Source organism: Anguilla anguilla, chromosome 2 (assembly GCF_013347855.1).
Source record: "Anguilla anguilla isolate fAngAng1 chromosome 2, fAngAng1.pri, whole genome shotgun sequence".
In the NCBI taxonomy this organism is placed as follows: domain Eukaryota; kingdom Metazoa; phylum Chordata; class Actinopteri; order Anguilliformes; family Anguillidae; genus Anguilla; species Anguilla anguilla.
The window spans coordinates 47,590,543-47,609,781 of record NC_049202.1 but is presented as its reverse complement, the minus strand read 5'-3'; the positions used below and the strand labels follow the sequence as shown (position 1 = coordinate 47,609,781).

Genomic DNA, 19,239 nt, shown 5'->3' with positions numbered 1-19,239 from the left:
CTATTGGTCTCCCAGTGGTTTCATTCACCTGTTTTCAGCTTGTTCTGTTGCCGGTTGCTGATTTTTAAGGGATGGCCTTTTCTTTGTTGGGTATTACATTGCAGGTTCTTCTTCATTATCGAGCCAAAAGTAGTGCTGGGATATACAAGCCTTTAGATTTTTTTGTTGCTCTTTCCTAATATGTGCAGAGGGGCAGGGTTTGATAGAGCCTGCTAGTGGTCAGGTGGACTAAACTACGATAACGGCCCCTCTGTGGTGGGTGACCCGTGCTGGACTTGAACCCTGGCACACGTGGTAAGGTCTGAAATGCATGCGGGCGAAGCACATGGACCAGGTTTTTCAGGCCCAGAGATGAAAGGCTGTGCAGCTGCTCGTCAGTATTTGGCCTTCTGGCATTTAGCTTGTGCCTGTCTTTTTATTGAGTGCAAAATTGTACTCGGGCTCCGACGATGAGCGTTCCTTCTGTTAATACCAGGAGCAGGGAAGCAGAGTGGGAAAAGCACTTCCAAGCAACATGGTCCCTCTGTTTCCTATTGTTTATTTTTATTTGTAGTTTTTTTTTTTTTTTTTTGCAGTTTACATTTTTCCCTGATTTTTCTCAGCAAAAACATTTTTCTTTCACATATGGTAGGTTTTGATGTTTAAGTTCTGCATGAATAATATTTGAGAATTGTAAATGTAAACTTAAAAATAGGCCCATAAAGAAGGCAAATTGATTTTGGATGTTACTCTCGGACAACGAAGTGCCACACCCTTTCTGCTTTTTTCCACCTTGTCCAAACCAAAGTTCACTTGCAACAAATTATTTTTGACTGCCGCATTATGCACTAGAACTGAAAGTTCATTGTATTTTCAGATAGGTCCATGGGTAAGTCTGTGTGGCAACTGAAGATATACGCATCCTTGGGTAATGATAGAAAAGCTGTGCAACAAAACACTAGTTTCAGTGGTGTAGAAGATATTAACAACAAAGCAATTAAATTTTTAATATAGGTTTTTTTTTTTAATTCACTGTATGTGGAAGCAGCATTAATGACTGATCCAGTGCCTTTTTTAGGCAGATCTTTGCGTCATATTTTCCAAGTGATGCATTTGTTAAACTGTGGCCTCATGACTGCTTGGAAATAGAATACATTACCTTGACTTGTTTAAAGGAAAACTGGGAGTGTTCAGTAAAGAAAGCAGACCTTCCTGTCACAAGGGGATATTCCCTCTTTCAAAAAGGAATAAATCGATGACAGGCATAGAGATTGTAAACTGACAATGGGTTTATTAGGGTCTGGGAGTTTCTTTGCCTAAATCCCCTTTTTGATATTGCTTTAAGCCCCACTAATTTCTTTCCTTATTCTGACCAACAGCGACACGCTCACATTAATAATGCATGAGAGCCTTATTTAAATATTGAGCAGATTAATATGTTTTTCTCATGTGTGCGTGTGTGTGAGAGAAATATCGGGGGAGGGTACGGGGATATTTGTCTACTGCTTAACCTTTTTGATGGAAATGAATAGTGAACATACGCCTGGTTTGACAGGAGTCTTGGATGAAAGGGCCTTTACTGATTGACCTCCAAGCCAAACCAACGGTTACCATTTGAAATGATTACTTACTCGCTCTGCACTGAGATGAATGTATCACAACAAGAAGCCCTGTGCTCAACCCTTCGCTCTCCCTTAAAAATGATCCCACTTTCAGGGTAATGTGTGCAGAGGTCTCAGGCGGACACAAAGATCTGTTTCATTCTCCGAAAGCCTTTGTGTCATTGACAGTGGCAATGTTTGAAAAGTAACATTGCGACTAAACAAATTATGTTAGAATTTTTTTTGAAAACTATTTCTTTGATGTATCTGTTTTGGGGGTAAGAGAAAATCAGAGAGATCTTCTGCTGTCCATGGGAAGAAATAATCATGCTGAAATAGAACTATTAAGAGGAGAGGTATTTATAACAAGAGCTTCGTGTTTTTCCATTGTGATGCTGTAAGAGGGACCACTCTTATACACATACTATTTAATAGATGCCTACTCACCCTTGTACTTTTTAGTGTCTAAACTAAGGGTGAATATTTGCTTTTTTTCTCTGTTGGCCAGTGCAACAGTGTTTTTCAGAGTATTCCATTTCCGGGGATAAGTATTATACAGCTTATACATATGTGGCAACATCTCTTTAACATTATAATTATCACGAATACAGAAGTTATGGTTAGTGTTATGTTTAATTCTGTGAAGTAATGCCTGCTGGTGAATTGTGCTGCTATTTTGTAAATTTTAGTTTTTTTAGTTGTATTAAAATGTATTTTCTTATCATTTACAACCTCCATTTCATCTGATTTTAATTGAAAAGAATGGCATATTGCATTGTTATTTTAAATAATATTGTCCGTTATAAGGGTGTTCAGTACGGACAGGGGCAATATTGATCTTGTTGCAGTCTTTGTTAATACACTGTGGACATGGATATTTATCACTCCAGCTATTGCAGCAGCAGTTGCCAGCACATTTCACTATTTTCTTGTGTCAAAGGAATGAAGTAGATGTGTTCCACTTCAGATGTGTTACTGTTACTTTAACCCAAAGTGGTGTAACTGATGCTGGAATAAAGCATAGAACTGCAGGATGCATTTATAGATGTATCCAAAACAGTCATTTTCACCCACAGTTATTCTTTTTTGATGTGTGATTAACTTAGTTTAAGGTCTGTAAACCTTACTAATGTCCAACGGAGCATAATAATTGGCTTTCGACTGTGTGTGTGTGTGTGTGTGCGTGTGCGTCCCGATGGCATCAGTTTTTCTGTAAAACTGATTTTTTATGTGAAATACAAGACAGGAATGTACATGAATGAGAGCAGCAACAAAAATGCTCTTATTGTTATTAATTAATGTTTTTTTTCTTGGTTGAGTAGTTTTTCTTTTAAGCTTCTAATTTCAGAGTAATAATGAAAAGTTTTATAAAGGCTGCCTATTCCTCCCCAACTGTATTCCAGATCACAGTTCAAGTTTGCTCATTGACCGCAAGGTTTGTGACATGAACTCCAATGGCCTTTTCTTTCCTTTGGTGATCTTCTTCTACTTTTCTCATCGAGGGTGTTTGGTTAGAGCTACAGCTAGTCAACAGGCAGGACATTGGGTCATGTATGAGGAGAAGGATGCACCATTCTCAAGCACTTTAGAAATTTTTCTCAAAAACGCTTTTTTTTTTTTTTTTTAATAAATTGGCCATCAGCAGTGTTGAATTTCTAGTCACGGGGGTGTAAGCAGAAAAGAAAAGTGAGGCTTTGCAGCATTTAGAATTCTCCAGCATTTAGCACAGTGGCTTACACTTTCAATTTCTGGTGAAGTCTATTAATCTGCTGGGGGATCATATGGCTTTCTTCCCTGAGAAAATTATTCCGTAGCGCAGTTAGCCTGAACTTGCTGGCCAATGCTCTTTTCAGTCTTCAGCCATCAGCCAGGGTTGAGTAGGTTTGCACAATCCCTGCTTACCTTGTAAGGCTTGTTTCTATTGTTTGCTAAATGAATGGCACCTTAATTGCAATGCTTGTTTATTAAGTGCATTGGTTCAGTCAGCCTCTTTTTAGCAGCATTCCTGAAGGAGCAGCAAGGGATGATGAAAACAGAATTCGGTCCTCTTCTGAATACAGGTGGGAAGGAAGCCATACACTTTCAATCGCATTCTAAATCAAGTGGAGAAATGAAGTGATATCGGGAAATGTTAATCCAGGCTTGGGTTATCTATTTGAAGCAGAGTCCCTGTGGGTGGGACCAATTGATCAGTTTTTATCAGGAGAGGCAAAGGTCTCTGGAACCTCGGCCCTGTCAGAGGTATATTAGCTGTTTTTAATGCAATGACCCTGGTGTTTGGCCTGCAGGAGAGGCGTGTCTGCAGAGAGCCCACTCTCTGCTATTTCATGAAGACACTACTATTGATTCTGTAGTTCTCTTCTTTTTTTTTTTGCTGCTGAACGGGTTATTTGTTCATTAACCACAGCTGAATCCATTTTGCTATTACTCCAAATCGCTGTTCTAATTTTATTGCTGCGTGACCTTTGTGACTCGCGGTGTTTGAAAAGATTTTTGCCTTCATGGTTTTCTGTGCAGTTTTTTCAGTCCCGTTCAAAGGAATAGCTTGTTGCGTGTCAGAGGCGGGTGGGTCCCAGCGCAGAGCAAAGCTAGTGCTGAGTCTCAGTGCTAAAATGGAAGCGTCCTCTCCCTCTGAAAGGGCTCACTGATACGTGGCCGGTGGAGGACAGCCCTGCCTGCTAGTCACAGTGCGGTGCAGTTCCTCCCCAGGTCCCCACAAAGACCCCCGGACAGTAAGGGTCTCTAGCCTGGGCAGTGAAGAACCAACCTTAAAGAAGTCCAAATTACCAGTGACTCCAAATAAGCGGTCTGTGACACCCGGACAGTGCTGTTCTGAGCTGCTTCAATAACACACCATTTCTGCTGAGGCGCCTCGAAGCAGGACTTGTCTGCTCCTCTGTGCATATTAGCATAGATTATGAGCTGCAGATATTCCTCTGGCCGCCGTTACAATGAATACTAATGAGCTCAGCCGCTTGTAGTGGAGCCATAGCGTTGATAAAAGGTTCACGGGCTTGATAAGGTGGATTGCTGATGTTTGAGGTTTTCCTTTCTTATTTGGTTTTATTATGCCAGCCTTTGATGGCAGCCACAAGAAAGACCGCTTGCCTGGATCGGGTATACTTTGGAAAATGAAGAAAGGCATGAAATGCACACAAAAAGGCTTGAGGGATTGGTAACTGCGTCAGCTGTCCAAGCGTAGCTATTTTGTGACTGTATTGAAGATCTTAATTTTTTCCTCAGGTCTGCAGTGATCTACTGATACTGGTTCTACAGTGCAAACAGTAGAGCGCTATGCTTCTCGAGGCGCAGAGGCGATTAGAAATCTTTCAAAAGGAAGATAATTAAGGCCCCAGCAATTGTTGGGGCTCTAATCTAAAGTGGAGGGTGTGACAAGGCTGCAGTAGATACCAGTGGAGACTAGTCCTTTGAGCCAGGATCTGGCTCTCGCTGCAGTTTTGGGCCCTGTGGACCCCAGGCCTGCCCTGCTGGCTGGACAAGCTGCAGAGCGTGAGAGCTGTCTGTCACAGTGATCCGCCCTGACTGGGTGAGAAGACGGGGATAAAAGAGGGATGCAAAGAGGCAGATGTCTCGGAGAGAGCCCCCATTGTATCTGTGAGCCGCGAACCACTGGTACACAACACAGGGCCCGCTTTGATGGAGCATCCAAAGCTAGCGGGAGGGCAGGCTGTATACATACCCAAATTGTCTTTGACTTCTCCCTTGAATATACATAAAGCATCACACAAATCACATTCTTACATCTTTTAGACTGCTTGCTGGTTTTTTGTTCTTTTTATTTTGTGATAAATGAAATGTATGGATAGCCAGTCATTTGCCATGCATGCAAATGTATTGTAAGCCCAAACGCAATGCCAGTGGAAGAGCCATCTGCTATAATGTAGTATTAACTATGTAGTCATGTTTACTTCAGTGTTCCTGTTTATCCCTCACAAACAGCAATAAATGAAGAGAGCAGAAAACTTTCAACAATTTTTTTATACCTGTAAGAATAGCCTATGTAAAAAGATTTTATACGTTGTTTTTATTAACTATTTTTACTCTGGGTTATTAAACAATCACAGTTAAAACAAAAGATCTATATATCCTTGCTCTTACAGTGTTTAAGATGCCCATCACTAAAATGGAGCATACTATCTGGTGAATGAGTTTCAATTGCTGTTTTTACTTCCTAATCCCTGTCAATTATATGCAAATTTTCTACTTTTATATGTCATATGGTATCGCAGAATTATGCTCAATGCATTGGAAAAGGCTTATCCAGAATGGCGAGGAGATTCAAAAAGCAAGGGATAAATCCTTCATTTAACATCTGTTTAGAAGTGGCAGTAGGAGAGGCTTATTAAATTGTAATTTGGTGATAAGTGATTTGAAAGCAGATGAGATCGAGTTTCTCAGTTGTAGAGCTCAGTGGCCTTGAGAACCTGAACCAAGCTGCTGCTTAATTTCATCTGGCAGTTTGGATCTATAAACAGAGAAATTTAATCTGCATCTTCGTAATACTGTTTGATTTTTTCTTAATTTTTTGTTCTGGTTACGGTTATATTTTTGCTGTTAAATGTTGGTGGGCTCCATGTAATTATTTGGCCACTCACCGTAGCCGTGGTGGAGTGGTAATAGAATGTTTATTTTGTTTTTCATGATCAGAATTTATTTCATAATTAGTGATGACTAAAATACTGTCAGGGTAAACCAAGTCAGACTTGTAAACTGCATGCTGTGCTACTATGTCTTTTTAGATTTTGAATTGTGTTTGAAGGGCACCTTGGGCTATTTTTATGGTAATATAATTATTTTGCCTTGCAATTATATTTTAATATTGATGTCTTACTGGAGCTTGAAATTACAGTGTCTACTATAAATGGTTGGAAATTAATCCTAGTGGGAGTGTTTAGTTGGACATACTCAGCACACACAAAGTGGGCATATCTATAATGTTTGTCCTGCACATCCAAACACATCCATGGGTTGTATTTTGTCACATAACAGCCCCAGTTTGTTTATTAGAGGAATTGGATTATCATAACAGTTAATCTGTTCATCTGGATGCAGGGCATTTGTGTCCTGCAACTTGCATCTCCTCCTCCTACCCAACCCCCCCCTCCCCCCTTCCCCCCCACTGCCACCTCCACCCCGCAACGCACGCACACGCACGCACACACACACACACGCACACACACACACCCACCACTGCTCCTATCCAGCCAGCACAGGGAAGGTGTGAGACAGTCCTGTCAACAAACACTCTGGGCTCTCCAGACCAAGAGAGGAACCAAAGCTGCCTGCTTTCATTGCATGGGGACAGAGATGGGAGGATATGGAAGCGATCAGATAATAAGGCTCCTATTTTTATCTTTTTTTTGTAGATATAGATTGGCGGTTTGGATAAAGCCTGACTGCTAAAACACCTGAAAATAATATCTGCGGTGGAAGAAGAAAAATGTTGGGGCCTTGGCCACATACTTACTCTAGCTTCTTTTTCACTTGTTCAAAAACTGGGATGAAATGCTGCCGTCATTCACATTTGAGTATTTTTTTTGCTGTTCAAACCATTTTTTGTGTTTTCAACTGTTGTGTTATCTTTTACATTGTTATAGACAGTTTATACCAGGAACTATTTCAGTGATGGAGGGAACAAATGTTGATTATCCAAAATTTAACGAGTATTAGCATGTTCAGATAGGCATATGGATCGCAGTCAGATAGTCAGATGAGGGTTTTTTCAAGTTGGTTTTGGTTTGTATAGGCTTGAACATAGTCATTTACTGATCTCTTTACTAATTATCTGTTACCCATAGCTGTGTTTTTTTCTATTCTGACCTCATCCCTGGAGGTTGAACATGAAAATAGTCATTTTATGTAAAACTATGCTGTGAGGGCAGCAGTTAAAATAATTTCAAGAAGCACCTCTTGGAAAAAAAAATCCCACTGAGTATTAAACCATTTATAATAATGTATTGTGAGAATCTCTGTGTAATTTTAAATGGCTATTTATTAGTCGTCAGGGAACATAACTTGTGACCTTAAGCAGTATAGAAAATTATTTTAACATTTCCGTAGTTCTGATTCCCTAAATTGTGGTTTTGATGATGACCATGAGTTTCACTTAGTAGAAAATGGTGTGTACTTTTCTTAGCCAATTCCCTGGGTTTTTTTTTCAGTTTCTAAAGAATTGCCCTTGTCCTCCACCAATGAATATATAGCTTTATGTGAGTGTTTTTTTTTTCTTTGGGTGGGGGTGGGGGGTGATTTTGAAACCTGGGATTAGATTTAGTAAACATCTGCCACTTTGAGTCTCTCACTGCCCTCCCTGATGTAAACGTCTGTATATAAATAATGGAAGGCTTGCCCAAGGAAATGGCACAGAACTGCCTGAAACATTACTGGACAAATCGGTGTGCCTGGCGGGGAACATGTGTGTGTGCAAAATGGTACCAACTGGAGTCCTCCACAGTAAACAATGGTGAATCCGCTCTGGCGGCCAAGTCTGGCTGTATTGTTAGAAATGTACACACTGAGCTGTGCAGAGCCTTGCAGTTGCACAGTGTTGCCTAAGAGTGGAAAAGTGGGAATAGTTTGTCTGGGATTAGAGATCATGTGCTCTCTGTATGCCCATTTCAGCCTCTCTGTGTTGTGAGCTCCCGCCAGTTCTCGCACTTTGACAGACCTATGAAATAAAACCATGTTGCTACATTATTGTATCGCTGGTGATCCCCTTGCACCTTATCAAGGGGCAGGTCCTATTTTGCGGCCAGCAGCTTTGTTTTGTTTCCCCTTTAGAAAGGAGAACCATATGATGGGAGGCAAAACATTACTCAATTGCCCTGGCCTTCAAATGTAAATTACTGCAGGCTCACAATCCATATTCATAATTCTGTATATGCATATGGAAATTCCTTAACTATATGCTGAAGCAAAATTTAGCCACAATCAGTCGCATGAAAAATACATGAGGAAAAAAAAAGAATGATTGCATCTTGGCTGCAATACATATTTAAATGGCAGTGGAAAGAAACAAGGTGAACCTATAAGAATCACACTCATGGCTGTTATTGGCCCAGTCCTGCCTGGTGCCTGGTGGTCATGTGATTAATTGATTCTGTTCTCGTGGTGCATAAAACCAAGAAGGAATCATTGTTTACACTCATGTGCAGTTTCATTCAGTGTCTGAATTGAAGTTCTTGGTTTGCCATAAGCACTCATGAAAGATTCATATTTTTGCTAAGCTTCCATGAAACGTCATTATGAGTAAACATGGTGTAGGCCTTGTTTAACCATGAGTCACCTGATATGTACATGTTGGAGATGGAGGGGGGGGGGGCATTTTCTTCTTATGTACCTTTGAATTGGCTCTTGCTGCATTTACTTACTAGAATGGAAATTTGTTTGGAATGCAGAATGTTAATGTTAAAGTGTCCTTCGGCACCAGTGTACAGGCCAACACAAGCTGTTGCATGCACGCCTATTTATTATCAGGCATTGAAGAGCATTTTCAGCAGCACATGGACTCTGAGGCTACAGAAGGCCCAGATGTCTGGTGTATCACTGTTAGGCTGTGATAATGGTGACGTGTGGCTGGTGCTGTAGAGAGAGGCTGAACTCAGGCATGTGTCTGGTTCATGAGTGCCTGTGCTAACGGCAGCGCTGGCCATGCGCTGTGCCCTGCCGCTCTTGCTAGAAATGTTTGTCTACACGATTGAAATGAATTAATTAATAATGAAACTGTTGTGCCATATAAATCTAGTCAGCTCCATTCCCGCTCTCTACAATCCTTTCTCCTTGCACTGTGTGTGTGTGTGTGTTTCTGTGTGCGCGCCTGTGTGTCTGTGTTTGTGTGCCTGTGTGTTTGCGTGTGCGTGTGCGTGTGCGTGTGCGTGTGCGTGTGTGTGTGTGTGTGTGTGTGTGTGTCTGTGTCTGTGCGTGTGCGTGTGTCTGTGCGTGTGCGCGTCTGTGTGTGCGTGTGTGTGTGTATGTGTGCCTGTGTGTGTGTGTGTGTGTGTATATGTGTGTCTGTGCCTGTGTGTGTGTGTCTGTGCTTGTGTGTGTGTGCGTGCGTGTATATGTGTGCCTGTGCCTGTGTGTGTATATGTGTGTCTGTGTCTGTGTGCGTGCGTGCGTGTATATGTGTGTCTGTGTCTGTGCCTGTGTGTGTGTATATGTGTGTCTGTGTCTGTGTGTGTGCGTGCGTGTGTGTGTGTGTGTGTGTATGTGTGTGTGTGCGTACGTGTATGTCTCTCTGGAGCCCTGTGCTGCACATCATTAGGCTTGGTCACGTAATTGCAATCCAGTTCAGAAAATTGCAGTGGTGCCCCGTCTGCACTCTGTGGGTCACTCGCATTATTTAAACAGAGCCTGGCGGCCCGTAAAACACCAGCCCAACATAAATACATCAGCCGGGATTTGGAAAGGCAAAGGCATGTAACAAATGTTACTTGTTTAATGTACACCGAGACATTGTGCCTTCGCAAGAGAGGTTTATGCTGATGTCTGCAGATGTGTTTGACCTTTTAAGTGAGCTCTCTCTCTCTCGCATTCTCTGTAGTCTTGTTCTCTCCAACCTCCTTTTACTCCCCCCACGCTTTCTCCCACTCACCTTTGTTCCCTATGCAACAAACTAGCTGCTGGGTGGAGCTAAAAATATGAAATCCAAGAATAAAACAATGAAGTCCTTACTAAGAAAAGGCTGAGTTGAAAACTGGGTGGAGAAAAGAGATGTGTGAACAAATTTCTCCTTTCTGCTTGTGCTCTCACCCCTTTTGGTACATCGTTTTTTGTTGTTGTGAACAATGCAAGTGTGTATTTCTCCTGAGTGCAAAATTAGAATATAATTATAACACAAAGGGTGGCCCAGTCGCTTTGAGGTCAGATACTGGAGATGATGAATCAACCTTAGCTTTTCAAATCATTTATGGCTTGCCTCAGAAACATCTACATAGACTGGTTTTTCACTACATAGTCCCACCGCACAGTGAAGGTCAAATTTGGTTCTCAGCAGTGGGAAGATGCTTGGCAGGGAGAGAATGCACACGGCCTGGAGCTGAACAGTAAATGATGTGTGTAGATGCACATCTCTGAAGGAGAGGTCACGCCCACACACAGGACTTTACTCTGCAATTACTGTGCAACTCCCACCTGTGGAAACGACTGAAGGACAAACAGGATTTGTGAGCTTCATGCCTCCCTGGTTTGAGCCCTGCAGTGCTGGCAGTATGCGGGAATTCTGCTTTCTTAGCCACGTCCTAGTCAACTTGTCAGTGCAAGCTGCTTGGCTATTGTATATGCCTCCTATTGTAGTAAAGGTATTGTCCTCAAATGTCAAACAGCCTGTTTTTTATTAATATTTTTAAATATGAGCCTTGAGAGATCTCTTCCCTTTAATTGGACACAATTTTACGCTGATATTGAACAAATGCTTTAGGGTAGAGTGAAATGATTACTACAGATACTAAACTAGACTTACTTTCTGTTATACTTGTGCAATTTCCTCATCCTCTGAAATAGTGTCCTATTTCAAATAGCAGATTTGCTGGTCAGCAGTGCTGGTGAAGAAATTATACTTCAGGAACATCTGGTGTTGATTTTTTTTTTTTTTTTTTTTTTTACACAACCTTACTTGCACAAACAAGCTTCTTACCCACAGTCCTTTCCTGCCATTGTCATGTGGACATGGGAAGGATCCTCCTTCAGCAAATTGTAATCTTCAAGTAATAAAAACATAAACCAGCCACAACAGCTGAGGAGCGCAGTTAAAATAACTCCCAGAGTAAGCAAATGGAAACTCCTACTTCCTACATAATAGACATCTGACATAAACAGACACTTACTGGGCTGCAGAAAATGGCTGCATCATTTTGTACCGCTGTTTGTGTTGAAAGAGGATCTTGGAGACCTCGTATGGGAAGGTTATAACATATTGATAACCATGTAAGATTTCCTTCATGCAATGGAAATCTCATTAACCACATGGAATTATGAATGTTCCATTCCTAATATATATATATATATATGATGTCTACAGCAACCTGTAAGTGGACTTGTATTCATTTCTCTTTGAACATGTATTTGTATTTCACACACATTGGCTCTTACACATTAGGTCTAATCAAATTTCTGATTTAATTTGCTGTTTTAATATTTTGCAGTTTATGCAGCTCATGTCTATGAAAAGAAACACGATCTAGCCTGGCCTAGTAGCAAAATTTAACTGAAGCAATATCTACTGAGAGACCTGCATATATTGCATAAATTGGCAAATGAGTTTGTTTCCCACAGTGCACAAATTTTGTATTTAGGCCTACTTTTCACATAACAGTTTTTGTGGTCCTTATTCTATCCATATTCAGCATGTGTAAATGGCTCTTGTTATGTATTATCCAGAGTCTTTTTAAGCTCACAAAATGTGCGTAGTTAATGGATTTGAGTGAAACTGGACTATGTTATGCGTGCTTAAATAAAGATTACATACTGTATTGTCAAAGGTCTTTTTCAGAGTAAGATGTAAGAGGATCTTTATATTTAGGCTGGCAGAAGGGGAGCTTTTGTGGGATAGGTGCAGACAGGGTGCTTGAGTGTTTTAATGGCCTCATTTTTCTTTGGTTTGTTGAAGGCCTTGAATTCTAATTTGCACCCCCCCCCCCCAGCCCAATTTACAACTGCTCTTTCTGAAGTGTGTTCTGTAGTGGTCTGTGTTTAATTATGGGGGTGTTGGGAAAGCTCAGTTCTGGGCCTCCGGATTGCCATTGAGCTGAGCGGTGTTAACAATTAGGAAATTCTTTACTTTTTTGCCATCCAGTTTGTCTGTGATTGTGACCTGTGGTCAGACTGGGGGAGGAACCTCAAGAAAGAGCACGTTCCGCACTAAACTGTACCTGACCTGCTGAACTCCACAATTTCCACACTGGCTTTAGAAAAATCTGTGCGTGTTCAATTAGAATGATTGAAAACATTTGCATTTCGCTAGAACTGGCCATTCTCCATTGCTTTTCATTTATAAGTGTTAGCCAGTTGCATGGCTAATGGGATATTTGTATTAAAGAGAATTGTATTGTATTGATAGTTTCAGTTTAGAAGATTCAGAGATGTTTCTTTTTCAGAATGTATGCCACATTTCTGGTGAAACACATTTGCTATCCGATAACCCAATTCAAAAGTTCTTTTTCTCAGTACCACTAGGCCTACATTTCTCACCTAGAAATGTGCCATCAGATGTGCTGTACGGCAATGTCTGTTTTATGGTTCTTTGTGGTTAAGTCAGTAGACTTCTGATTTGAGGGTTTAGGTTTAAAATATCACTGTGGAACACTGATGTTACCTCAGCATCAGGTCAGTTAACTTACTTCAGTAAAGAAGTATGTTAAAACATAGTAATTAAATAGACAATTTTAGTAAGGCCGGGAGGTTCAGACTACATGTTTGAAAACTGAGCATTTTTCAGGAAGCAATCTTTCATTTACCTGCCCATATGGCTTATAATTTTGGCTGCTAGACATTGACACATGTAAATACTGCTAATTTCAACATGTTATTTTGTCTCTTAGTGAGTATTGGCCCATGCCATTCTGTTAAAATAACTTTTTTTCTGTTTGATTGCATAACAAAGGGTTTTCACAGTCATGGCTGCCAATTCCTCTTTCTTATCATTCAGAGCTTTGTGCTTTTTTCAGCTAAGGATATGGTGCAGTGAATGTGTAACTTGTCATTGTGGAAGTTTGAATGGTAACCCCCCCACCACTAATACTCATTATTTGTTCCCCAAATGTCCCTCACATTCCCATTGGCTGACGTATGCTTAACAAGTGTTTAGTTCACTTTAACCTAGACTATTACATTAACCGGCCCCATTGCTTTAGATTGTCATGTCCCAGGGACACACGCGAGGCTAGCCTACTCAATGTAATATGGTTTTAGGACGAAGGCATGCTCTCGCTTTTCCACACAGGAGAGGGGTTTGAGAGAGAGTGGTGTGTTTGGGCAAACTTGTGTAAATCGCTGTGGATGAGAGTCTCTGCTAAATGCCAGTGAGGTATGCCCTGAGCAGGTGGGTTAGGCTGTGCTTGTTTCAGCCATGAGCTGAGTCAGCCTGTTTGTGTAAACATTGGCTTTTGTCCCTGCATTGAAGGTGTTATTTCTAGCCTCACATAAACATGCGGCCTGAGAAATGCCAGCCGCCTTGCGTAATGCTTTAGATCATCTGCTCCTACAAGGGAATGTATGTGGGCCGTTCCCTATAATCTACAGAAAATGGTGACGACATGCTGTGAATGCTATGAAATCGCAAGCCTCGCATATCGTGGCGGTATAATTATCTGCTCTTTCCGGCCCCAGGCTGTTGTTGTTGTTTTCAGCATATTACATAATGTTAATTTTAGAATTTTGGCATTGTAGTTCTTTTTAGCACCTGACAGAATTTGCTCTTGTGTAAATGTTTAGATTCAGCCGGAATCCTTGAATGTTTGACATTCATAACTTAAGTCTTAATGATCCCCCCTCTGTTGTTCCTCACATGGGCACGCCCCACTAGGTCTAACTATATGTTAACCTCCTACACAAAGGCTCAGTTGTCTGTGGATGGCTTGTTGTTTCTCCGATTGTTGTGTTAATTCTGTGTTTGCATATGCAAAGACGGCTCTATTGATTAAGAGAGCGCCTGAGAACGCTCAGGAAATATGGCCGAGAAGTGCGAAAGGCTAAATAATTAGGACTGCTCCCCCACCCCCCTTCACGGGAGGAGACGCAAGATGGCAGGCAAGATAACATGGGGAGAAATGCATTTATCTGGGAAAGTACTCATGCATACAGGATGTTGGAAGTGGTCAAAGGGGTAGCCTGATTGATGGGTTGTTGCCCTTGGGTTTGCATTGTAAATCGCTCGGGGTTATGAGCGTCTGCTAAATGGCAGTGAAGTACAGTAAAATATGATTGCCTTATTAAATGAAAGTATTTAGTTGTCCCTCACAGAGTCCATGCACAGGTTGTTTTGGGGATTTAATATATGTGCATGTTTCGTGTGCCAAAGGAATCAGGAAATGTTTGTCAAAGGGTTCCCTCCCAACCCTGTGCCATTCATGTAGCTATGTCTCAACGGTATGCCCTGTGTGTAGCATAGCACTGCTGCCACAATCACTGCTGCTTTTACAAGGGCGATCTGGAAACCGTAGAGAGGAATTCCATGCCATGCCTTCCCTTGCTTCTTTCCATGGATGTCAAGGTTGGTATGTGAGGGGACTGTTTTGTTTATAGACATTTCTGCTCTTGAACTCTGCACATCTGCTGGCTGTTTTAACAATGGTTAACAATGTTTAGGCTGAGAAATAATGATTCATGACATTTGTTTACAAGCATGAGTGCTGTCCATGTGAATGCGCTGCCTTTTTGCCCTTTTGGTAAATGTTCTACTTGGAAGAAAATAGGGGGGTGTTTTGTCATTGAAACAGGTCAGAGGTTGTGGGTAAAATCCTAAAACAAATAGTTTGGGTGTGTTGAGTAAGCAATTTATTGTGATCGGTCTATATTCTAAAAGAAATGTCCGCTTTACGGATGCCCTCATGTTTGTACAAGGGTTGTGTAAATGCCTTTTATTTCTCTCCTGTCCTCTGCAGGTGATGCCTTCCCAGGTGGCTCCAGTCCATTTCTCAGCAGTTATGTGAGCGGTGGGCTTGCCAGCTCCGCCCCTCACGGCAGCCCCGCCCCCATGGCCTCCGACCCCTCCTTCAGAACCCCCACCCCCTCAAACCTGCAGATGGCGCAGCTCTGGGCATCCCATCCACATGAGGGTAATGACCTGCTCCAGCTTATCTCTTTCCACATGCCGTGCATATCGAGCCGCAGTGAGGTGTCCGTTCAGAACAATGTAGAGCGCTCCCAGATGCTTGAACCTATTGAATTTAATGGTCAGGTTTATTGTTTGCAGAATGGCCGGCCAAAACAAAGGAAGGATGTGGTGGCTTGTGAAACACAAGCCTGGTTTAGATTTGAGCAGTGAAATTAATACCAGCTTTTTGTCATTAAAATGGGGTATTGAGGTTTCCTGACAAAGATTTTATATTAGATTAAGGACCCAGGAGAAAAATGTATTTTGTTTTTTTATGTTGTCAATTGAGGCTGGAAAATTGGTGCAATCAAAATGCTTTCATGGAGGAAAAAGTCTCACTATTTTAAGTAGTGGGTTTATGTATTTTCTCAAAATCAACAACTGAAAAAAATGTTTGGGTAGATCTCCAGAAAGCACAATTGTTTTCATATTTCAAACTTTTAAATTTGGAGGGGTTATCTAATTTTTACTGTCTTGTCTAACAAAAATGGCCACTTATTTGAGCCTTTCAAGAAATCGTGAGGATTGAGTGCAGATTGAGAGGGCAAAGCACCGACTGATTTTGATTCCTAGTGATTTGTCACTAGACATGCTATCAAGCCCAACCTACAGGTGGTAAACATAGAGGTCTAGTAAGTAGGCTAACCACTGATTTACCATGATGCTTGACCCATAAACAATTACATGGAGAGTTTAGAGTTGACATAATGAAGTGTACAAGTGCAATGTGGCATATGACTTGCTGTTGTGGTGTGTATTCAGCTACTGCATTATAAACCATTTGAAATTGAATAATGTATATTACTTGCTCATCTCGATCGTGCTATTAGATAATACTGGCTTTTCAACTTTTCCTTGGTGCATGAGCTGATGGAGGTAAATATAGGACAATAAATATTGCATTAATAAAAAAAATGCTACCTTTACGTACATATCACAACTGTAGTTGCAGGCTTCTGTAGTTCAGACTTTTAAATGTCTTTCTACTTTAGAAATGGCCAGTTGTATTGCTGGGGCCACAGAACAGGGTGCAACACAAATTTAATCTCCTTCAAAGTTTGTGGAAAAGGGCGTCAGTTAACAGTTTCTCCCAGAAAATATATCAGCCAGTCAAGCTTGCCTGCATGAAAGAGAAACATAATCGAGTAGGTACAGCCTCAGCAGTATACACATCACATGGCTAAATAATATGGTGGCGCAACCATGTTGGTTTTATGGTCATCCTTCATTTTGGTGCTGTGAAAATCAGTGGTCAGCGACACCAATTGGGCTAATAGCTCCTGGGGCCTATGTATCGCCCGCCATCTCCCAGCCCTGTAACTCAGCAGTGCTGTAATTATAGAGCGGCCGGTCTCTTGGCGTCTGCTTGTGAAGGGGCTTGCGCTGCTGCTGACGGATGATCTGGGGGGGGGGGGGGGGAGGAGTGCGAGGGCCGCAGCTTTCTCTGGGCGTGGCACTATCCACATACAGCCTTTTTCTCTGCCTTCTAACTCTCTGTCTTAAAGAAACTGCTTAACAAACCAGAAGTATGGGCAATTTTTTCAGTCCGGTATAAATTGGAGGCTGCAGAATTGCTTGAGTATAAAACCAAATGAAGCCCTTGTATCAGACTGAACATTGGATGTATTATTCATCTCATTTGCTTGTTGGGGGCCTGGTACACACAGGGCCTTTGTTGCTGTTGCTAAAGTGAGTGATTGGGGTGAATTCCTGACAGATTTCCCTGTCATAGTTTTCAAAGCTGTTTTTCAGCTCTAGCAGTACAGAAATGTGATGGATCCCTGCCATTGAGGTGTACTCTGTCTCCGTTGCCTGTGAAAATATTTGAACACGTATGTTTTTTCTCAAGGACGCATCTGGTTCTGATAAAATTTAAAAAAAGATTATGATAAATATATATAACGGGAAGAACACAGTGTGGGGTTTTGCTATTTTTAACAGAAGTGTAAAACAATTGAATCCATAGTTTATAGAATTTCATTTGAGCATCTGGCGTCTTGTTATTAGGAAGAATACAGGGTGCTGACATTATTCAAGTATTCCTTTGTTTTTGTGTTAATCCTGCATTCTAGTTGGAAATTACTTGAGTGAATGTCAAAACGCTGTTTTTCATGCTTTTGTGTGACTGTAACACTCCAGGAATACTTGGGTTTGAAATAACTGTTCTGTGTGCATGTTAATGAACACGGTTTTTTTTTTCTCCAAGCACAACAGACCGCATCACTATTTATTTTTTCCTGGCCTGTCAGTCTAGAAAGATTTCTGTTGGAATATAAAGAACTGTCACAAGAGTTCACGTTCCCTATATCTTTACTTGTATAGAGCCACTGAATAGAGTGAAAAGCAGCCATTGGTGGGTTGAAAGTCCTTTATTCAGATCTATTAATGGTCTGTGACACTCACCTTCGGCCCCTGCAGTTTGGCAGTGAGCGTAATATGCTCCCACCGCCTGCACACCCCCAGGCGTGTGATTGATGTGGAGTTGCACGTTACCATCCACACTTCTGCACGCTCCTCTGCCAACTGCTCTTGTTGCACATATGTTTCCAATCAGAGGGGAAAGTTCAGCCTAACATTTTAAAGGCTTTGTTGATAGGTTGGAAGGCATGCAGCTGGGGGTGTTGTTAAAAGTGGGGAGTGGGGTAAAAATATAGGACTGCATTCATTGCCTTGGTGTAACTGTAGAAATGACAGTAAAAATAGAAGTGCAGGCCTTTAATGAATCCTATATTTCTCGATTTTGAGGACCAGTAGAGGAGAGTTGATTGATGTGAGGCGTTCCTCTCTGTGGTCTGCCAGCTGGGCACTGACTCCCTGGGTCCTGTGTTTAGAGGGGTACGGTGAAGGAAAGGAGACAAGATGGGTCTCTGCCAATCTCCGGGGGGTTGCGGCCATCTTCCCTCCCGTGATTATTTGACAAGGCACGGCGAGGGCAAGAGCTAATGATCTGTGACATGTCAAGCTCCCAGCCCTGCCCTCTTACCAGGGCTCACCCCTAGATCCCTCCCCCCACGCGTGACCTTTCCCAACAAAGACGGCAAAGAATTCCCCTCTGCCTGTGTCAAAGTTCTGAAGCCTCCAACCTTGGAGAAGGAGATTGTTAAGTCCCGTTGGTGGAGGGGTCATGGGGGAAGTTTTGTACGTTAGTCATGGTTCACTATCATTTCCAGTGCACACAGTGATGTTATGTAAAATATATTCCAAACGTCCTGCTCTTTGAATGTTAATTGCCCCATTCAGATAGTTCCACTCTGAAAAGTTAACTGTGAAATTACCCTTTTCAAAGCACAGATTTCTATACTATCTGCATCGCTTTACTGTAACCTTATCCCGTCCTCAGTAATGGCTCCCTGGAGAATTGGTAGGTTAAATCATTCTTGTGTGCTCAGTGAGGCAGGCCTGTATATCTTCTCAATTCACAGTCACACTGGCTTAAACCCTTAATCTGTTTGGTGGATTATATTCTTTCTTTTTTGCCCTCCTCTTTTTCCACTCATCATAGCCTTGCGATGGTTTTTATCAGGTATCGTGAATGGGCCTCAACATTTCTTCACATAGAGGCTATCTCAAAAGGCTGGTGAGGTCAGTGGGCAGCTAAAACTAATTACCCTCTGGAAATAGCTGAAGTTGGCATTTACTTACTTAATTGCATAAGAGAAACTGAGATTAGCTGTGATTAGATGTTCTTCTCATTTAGAAAGCAGCTTCTGCCTGCAAACAAATATTCTTCTCCAAGCTCATCCTGAAGGCAGGTTTCCACCTCCATGAATCAGTGGCTACAGTGCAGCGTTAAAACACATTTCTACATTTAGTTTGAATTATATAAGC

At 41.7% G+C, this 19,239-nt stretch overlaps 1 protein-coding gene across 10 annotated transcripts in view; it reads left to right on the top strand.

Annotated features, from left to right (window-relative positions):
• Positions 1–19,239, top strand: part of LOC118221741 (trinucleotide repeat-containing gene 18 protein-like) — a 74,632-nt gene that overhangs the window by 8,172 nt on the left and 47,221 nt on the right. For all 10 annotated transcript variants that reach the window (XM_035407087.1, XM_035407094.1, XM_035407093.1 and 7 more), the window contains exon 3: positions 15,200–15,373. In XM_035407087.1, coding sequence (XP_035262978.1) covers positions 15,200–15,373 — 174 coding nt within the window. The remainder of the gene's footprint in view (positions 1–15,199; positions 15,374–19,239) is intronic.